The sequence below is a fragment of the Haliaeetus leucocephalus genome, unplaced genomic scaffold, assembly GCF_000737465.1.
Source record: "Haliaeetus leucocephalus isolate CR32 unplaced genomic scaffold, Haliaeetus_leucocephalus-4.0 Scaffold300, whole genome shotgun sequence".
NCBI lineage: Eukaryota > Metazoa > Chordata > Aves > Accipitriformes > Accipitridae > Haliaeetus > Haliaeetus leucocephalus.
In genome coordinates, this window is record NW_010972736.1 from 72,489 (window position 1) to 79,720 (window position 7,232).

General features: G+C 51.7%; 2 protein-coding genes across 2 annotated transcripts in view; both read left to right on the forward strand.

Annotated features, from left to right (window-relative positions):
• Window positions 1–280: 280 nt before the first annotated feature.
• Window positions 281–1,536, forward strand: CDC42EP2 (CDC42 effector protein (Rho GTPase binding) 2). The gene is made up of 2 exons (XM_010570669.1): window positions 281–1,093; window positions 1,243–1,536. Exon 1 carries the CDS (start codon window positions 368–370, stop codon window positions 1,079–1,081), a length of 714 nt encoding a protein of 237 aa, XP_010568971.1. The 5' UTR covers window positions 281–367; the 3' UTR covers window positions 1,082–1,093; window positions 1,243–1,536.
• Window positions 1,537–5,344: 3,808 nt separating this feature from the next.
• Window positions 5,345–7,232, forward strand: part of DPF2 (D4, zinc and double PHD fingers family 2) — a 13,105-nt gene continuing 11,217 nt past the window's right edge. Inside the window, exon 1 of the mRNA XM_010570671.1 lies at window positions 5,345–5,420. Within this exon, the coding sequence (XP_010568973.1) occupies window positions 5,389–5,420 (32 nt within the window). The 5' untranslated portion in view covers window positions 5,345–5,388. The remainder of the gene's footprint in view (window positions 5,421–7,232) is intronic.

Here is a 7,232-nt window from a genome sequence, read left to right on the forward strand (position 1 = left end):
CCGTAAAGATGCAAATCCTCTTGGATTTCCTGCTCTGACTCTGTTCCTGATTTTTCTCCCACTCAAAACCAATCTTGAGGAGAGGCCCTGTGTGCCTGGATTTAATTACCTGGGTTGTTTTGTTATCGATAACGCAGCCAACAAATTTTAGATAGAGAACCAGAGAACGTCTGGAATTAATTTCCTGGGACGTGTTGACGTTGAGGATCTCCGTCCTACATGTTATAACTTGCTTTTAAGCATTTTTCCTTTTTTTTTTTTTTAATTTTGCAGATTATTTTTAAAGCCCGCGTTGCTGAGGTCTAGGAAGGCTACCATCTCTTGAGTTGGCTGGACTTGGCGTGGAAGAGCTTTGCTCCTTGGTGAGATGTCCACCAAGGTGCCGATCTACCTGAAGAGGGGCAGCAGGAAGGGGAAGAAGGAGAAGCTCCGCGACATCCTCTCCTCCGACATGATCAGCCCGCCCTTGGGGGACTTCAGGCACACGATTCACATCGGCAGCGGCGGGGAGAGCGACATGTTTGGGGACATCTCCTTCCTTCAGGGCAAGTTTCATCTTCTCCCCAGGACCGAAGGCAGCTTCGACTCCGACAAGGACAGCCCCGACGCGGCGCCATTCGAATTCTCCAGGACGGCCACCATTTCCGGATGTGAGCAGCCGTCCTCGGAGACTTCATCTCCCCTCCTCAAAAACGCCATCTCCTTGCCCGTCATCGGGGGGCCGCAGGCCTTGACGCTGCCCTCGGCACAAGCCCCGCCAAAACCGCCGCGGTTACACCTCGATGACAAAGCTCCGTCGGCGCAAAGCTGGGAAGGTGGGGAGGAGAACGGCGAGGGCAGAAACGCCGCCCTGCTGCCGCATCCCTGCGCCTCGCGTTTCGCCGCCCCGACGAACGGCTTCGCCGAGGAGAAGGGCAACGCCGAGCCATCCTTCCTCTCCCATGCCGGCTCCCTCCTTTCCCTCCACGTGGATTTGGGGCCGTCCATCTTGGAGGATGTCCTGCAAGTGATGGAGAAACACCAAGCAGAGAGAGTGGGTGGATCTATACAGGATTCGGGCAGGCAGGAAATCTTGACGTGAAGACAACTCAAGGTAAAGACGTCGATAAGTGGATTATTATTATTATTTTGGGGGTTTTATTTTCTTTCAATTTCTTAAATTACGGCTCAAACTCCCAAGTTTGACTCCACACACCTTCCCTAATCGGTGCACTGATAGCGATGTGTCGTTTCCTCTCGTAGAGCCCGTCGTGCAAACGGGATGTGAGCGTTTATCCTCGGCGCCGCTCCCCGCAGACCTCCGGCTATTTCCTCAGCACGGGGAGAAAAAAAAAACAACACCCTACGAAGCCAAGACGAAACAGGCAGCACTCGCTGCTGGATTAAATCGACGCTTGCCTGTATCAACTTCACCTTTAGCAACGGATCGAACCGTAGGACTGCGCCGACCGGTAGAAAATAAGACACGGCGCCGTTATAAATGTTTGTTGTACTGGATGGGATGAAACAGCGACGGTTGAATTCCCAGATGTCTCGTTCGGGAGGATTTTTGGGGGTTTGGGGGTGGTTTTTTTGTTTGTTTGGTTTTTTTTGCTTGAAGAGGGGCTGCGGTTTGCACTCAGTCGAGGCGAGGGTGTGACACTCGCTGTCTGCCAACCACCTGACTCATCAAGGTGATGTCAAATGTCAGCCTTCGACTTAATTTTCTTTTGAGATCCCACAAATTGGTAAATCTAGCGGTTACATGGCAAAAGGTTCCATCGGGCTTTAACGTTGCGCCACCTCTAAGGAGAAGCTAAAAGCTCTCCACGGAGAAGGTAAAAAACCCCTCTCGGGCTGTATTTTTAGCAACTCAATCTGTGGCTGGAGCTTGGGGTTGGAATTTAAAGTCGTAAATAAGATGAAAAAAAACCACCAACGACAAAAAAAAAAAAGCTAAGTGAAGGGTGAGTGACCACCCGGCCAGATTCCTGCATGATGGGGTGAAATTCATTCTCCTGAAAGACGCCGTCTCCATCAATCGCAGATTGTTTGGATGGACAGAGAAACGAGGGGGTGAAACGCTTCGGCATGCAGAAAGGAATGCGAATCCCTTCTGCTTTTTAAAAAATAATAATTAAAAAAAAAAAAAAAATCACTGGAAATGCCAATTCTGCTGACGTTGGGGCGAAAGACCTTACCGCCCAGCTGCGAGGGCTTTCTTTCATTCTCTTTCCCGGTCTCTGAATCAAGGACAAGAGAAGCCTGTTGGACTCAGTAACGGTGTAAAAGCGAGCAAGACCTCGTTTCCTAGAGGCCGTCATTAATTAACTGCATCATTTTTAACTGTTTCTGGTAATTTTAGCCCACAATGAGGCTGGGAGTCCCCCCTAGTAAGGAATTAAGGCACCTCTTGAAGAGCACACTGACTGTTTGCTGGCTTGCTGGAGCCTGACTGTGTATTTCTTTACATCATTGATTGCTGTTTCTTACAGGTATCGTTAAATAACGAGTCATTAGATTAATGAGCTTGTAGCTCATCACCGCACAATTGTGTCCCTGCTCTTGCTTACTCTCACTCATCTGTGTCGGGCGGGGCACTCTCGCTGTAAGCCCAAAACACTGTTTTGGTGGAAACACCAAAAATTTGGGCTTAAACTGCTTTTTCAAGCCTTCAGCCTGCAAAATAATTAAGAAAATGAGGTTAATTGAGCTTGGTCCAGGCAGCTGCTGGGTTTAATTTCTATTTGATTTTATGCTGGTAAGGTTCAACCCTTACCTGGTCTAAACTGATGGCACTTCCTCCGAATGACACCCATCCATATGGCGGTGACTTATTTTTATTCATTTTAGGATTTTTCTTACCAGAAATAATTCCAGTGATGGGATGGGCGCGTTTTAGAGCATCATTTGTAATTAATTTACCCTGGTGACAACATATTTTGATGGGAGACGTGGCTTTGTTTCCCAATCCCCTCTCCTTGCTAACATGCCGCAGCTACTTTTTGGTCAATTTGAAGGAAAAAAGCCCGGAATGGATTGTTTTGGGCAGCTTTCAGAATGCTTTGGCATTGGTTGGGTTTTTTTTTGTGGCCCAACACCTTTGTGCAGAGTGGGGTGGGTTGTGACAACACAGAGGTGCTTGTTTTCCTGGATTTCACCTTAATTAGTGAATTAAAGAGAGCCAGGGATGAAGATGTTTGAGTTTGCCCCCCACCTCTGCCTAATTACCATCAGCAATTACAAAACAGTCGCTGCCGGATCTGGGCAACGTTGGGCAGCAGCTTCCCCCCATTTCGAAGTAACGCCATGGAGGTAACGGCTAAGATCCCCTTTTCTCCCCCCTTTTTGCTCCTTCCACTTGTTCCAAGCCGGGGGATGGATTTTGGGGTGTTAACGGCTTTAATTTGGCACCTCACTCACTCTTGACAGCTCCCGCCTGCATCTGAGTGGATCCGTCCCTCCCCGATCATCCTGCACTGCTCCGGTGCCGGAATTACGGTGCCTTCCCAAGGTGACAGCTCAACTCCGGTATCTGGAAGAGAAACAGGAGCTGCTCTTACAAGGGGCTAAATGGAAAGGATGCCTTAATTTGCTGGATTTTGGTAGTGGTCTACTGTGAAAAGGTGATGCTCCTTGTCTGCAACACACCTCCTCCTTCACCTTTGCCTGCTGCTGCCCTCTCTTACCCACCTCAGACTATATTTGATACAAACCCCCTGAAATTATCCCAATCCTATTTTTTTCCCATTTTTCTGGGCATAATTTCATCTCCTTAGCTGCAAAAAAACCCCATTTCTTTAATTAATTTTTAGCTATTAGCAATAAAATCATTTGGGATTCCCCCTGCCCAGGGGTTTCTGCACAGGATGGAGGCTTCCTTCACTCCCTCAGTTTGGTCCCTAATTAACCATTCCTCAAATTGCCGATTTATGCAAACAGCTGTTGCTAAACCCTGGGGTTTTTTTACTCTGTTCTAAGAAGCGTGAGTCACTTGGGCAGGAACGCTGTTCCCTGCTGTGACTCAGCCGGCATGTGCCACACAACCTCTTTCTCCCTTGCTTTCTCAGGGAGGCTTAAGGCAGAATAAGTCAACGAGAGGTTTGATTAATTCCAGGGCGGGCAACGGGAATACACAAGCAGATGGTTTGGGGGGTACAGGCAGATGCTTGGCTGGTGGTAGTCCTACCTACCCCGCAACTCCCTCGTTATCCCAAGATTTCCGGGCAGCGGATTAACGACGCAATAAACTTGGCGAACGCCTACGCCGATATTTGCTATTTGACCCCCTGCCGTGGGGTCGGTGCGCCTGAACCCACTGCAGTGCCTGTAGCCAGAGTGTCACAACTGTTAATCACGGTGACAGTGTTGATTTTTATTGACGGGGCAGGAAAATAAAGCGGCTGCGTGCACGCAAATAACAGCAGGCGTGGGATTAAGAGGAGGAAGAAGGGCGGAGAGAAAGGTTTAAAGCGCTGTATAACCTTGGACATAGCTGAAAAAAAAAACAATTTCCCAGCAAACAGGAAAAAAACCTGTGGAAGTAAGAAGGAATAACAGAAGGAATACCCTGTGTCTACCTCTTTCCACTGTGGGATGAATTTTGAGATCTCTGGTTAATTGAGATTTGATAAAAAGGGAAAAGAACTCAAAAACTTAAATTTTCTACCTGAATTTCTAGGGATAAAGAGGCTGGGGGGGTTGCATTTGGGGCAGGGCTGTTGTGCCAGCACCACACACTGAAACCAAAACCACCTGTAGGGAATCTCTACAGAGGTTTGAGATCTGATGGGGAGGACCCCATCCTCCCCCAACCCTCATCCCTTTTTCCTTGTCACCTCCTCCCAGCAGCCTTCCTCCTCCCCAGTCCTCTTTCCTTATCCCCCCATCCAAACACCCTTCATCCCTCCCTATTGCCCTCACCCCCTTTTTCCTTGTCTCCCTTTCCCTCCTTACCCCTTTTCCTTCACCCCAGCTCTTTACTCGTCCACGTTTACCTCCCCTCTCCATTTTGCCCCTCACTTTCCCACCCCACCACCCTTCATCCTCCCTCCCCTCCCCATTTACCTCTCCCATTTTCTCCCTGCACCCTTACTCCACCCCTTCCCCTCTGATTTTCCCCTTTTCCCTTCATTTTCCTCCCCCTCCATTCCCCCCCACACCCCTTCGCGCCTCTCCCCTCAGCTTTTCCCGCCTTTCCCTCCGCGCATGCGCAGCGCGGCGCCAACACCACCGCGCTGCAGCGCATGCGCCGGCGCAAGGGGCGGGGCAGGCGCACCTTCTGCGCAGGCGCAGAGCGGCCGCTCTCCCCCCCACACCCCTCGCCGCGCATACACTCCCCCCTCCCTCCCCGCTCCACCCGCGGCGCATGCGCGCTGGGCGGCGCAGGGCCCCGGCGGCGGAGGGAAGATGGCGGCGGTGGTACAGAATGTGGTGAAACTGTGAGTGTGGCGTCTTCCCCCACCCCCCCCACCCTCTTCCACCAGCACCCCCCCGCGGGGGGGGTAAATGGTGCGGTCCGGCCCGGCGCGGGAAGCGGGGTTCCCTCCCTCTGCGCCTCCGTGTGGCGGGTGGGACCAAGTGGGCGGTGGGGAGGGGGGGGGCGAAGGTGGTGCGCGCTCATTGTTCGGGGTGAAGTTTGCTGAGGGGGGGTAAGATCCCTCCGTACGGCTCCGTGAGGGGAGATACCCCCCCCAAAATGGTGCTGTAAGGGGGCTTATAGAGCCCTGCGGGTGGGATCCCCTTGAGAAAGGGGTCTATAGAGTCCAAAGGGTGGGGGTCCCCTAGGTGCGGCCCTGTGAGTGTCCTATAACGGCCATGGCGGGGGGGGAGTCATCCCTATACATCCCTGCGAGAGGGTCTTACGGATCGCAGAGGTGCGCTTACCCCCGTGAAACTCTTGGAAGGGGGCCTGATAGAGTGGGAATTTCCCCCTATACAGTCCTGGGAGGGGTCCTGTAGAGTGCAGGGGTGTCCCCCCAGTATGGCCCAGTGAGGGGGGGTCTCTGTAGACCCCTGAGTGTGGCTGTACCCCTCTATGGCCCTGTGTGGGTGGGCAGATGAATGAGGCACCCCCCCATATGGCCCTGTAGGGGTTCCCATACGTCCTTGTGGGGCAAGAGGGACTTTATAGTCCTATACGGCTGTGCCATGGCGGGGGGGGGGGGGGTCTCCTCAATGTGTCCTTGTGAGAGGGGAAGCTATAAAGCCCTTGGGATTGAGGTTCCCCATCCTGTACGGCCCTATGAGAGGGACCCTATAGAGCCCCATACGGGCTGAGGGTAGGGGTCCACCCCCTCTTACAGCCCTGGGGGGGTGTGTGTCATATATACCCTTGGGGAGGTATATAGCCCCCTACTATCCACCCTGCTATAGCAAGGGGGGTACAGGAGGTCCCCTATATAGCCCTATAAGGGAGGCCCATCCTGCCTGGGTGGGATTTGTGGACTTGGAGATGTTTGTTGACCTTTTTTTTGGCGTCTCCTGGTCGTTTTTTGGCGTTTCCAGGTGGGTTTTTTGGCATTTCCAGGTTGGGGGGGGTTTTGGTGTTTCCAGGGTTTTTTTTGGCATCTCCCGGGGCTTTTTGGCGTCCTTTAGCTGGTGGTGCCTCGGCCCCGGCCCCGTTGCATCCCTCCTGCAGTTTCCTCTGAAACCTTCCTTCTTGGTGGGGTGTTGGTGCAAAACAGGATGCAATTTGCACCCCCTGGGTCTTCTCCAATGAGACGAGGGTTCATTAAGAGGCCTTGGGGTCTCCTCTTATGAGCTGGGGTTCGTTAAAAGAGGTGATGGCCGTGGGTCCGTCCATCTTCCAGCCTTTCCACCTGCAGACACATTAGCGAAGCTGCTGGAGAAACTCCTGGCCAGCCAAGGGCATGGGCAGACATGCTCCTGCATTTTTGGGACCCCTTTCTTGGATCACTTCTGAGAGAAGCAACAAACCGTGAGTCGCAAAACACCTTTTTCAGACTCTTTTCACCCTGAATCGACAAGCCGACGCTTCACGACAACGTGACTTCGCTGGTGCCCCTGTGGATCTGTAGCTTCCAGTGAGGTTGAGCACATGAAACAGCATGTTGCCTTACCCGCCTGTGTCACACAAATGTATTTTATTTATTTTAGAAGCTGCCATTGGGTTTTGGGGCTGGATTTTTTTTTGGCCGCAGTTTGCTAGCGAGGATGATGGAGAGGAGCGTGGCAGGATTTGATTTTTTTTTTTTTTTTTTTTTTTTTTTTTTTTTTTTTTTTTTTTTTTT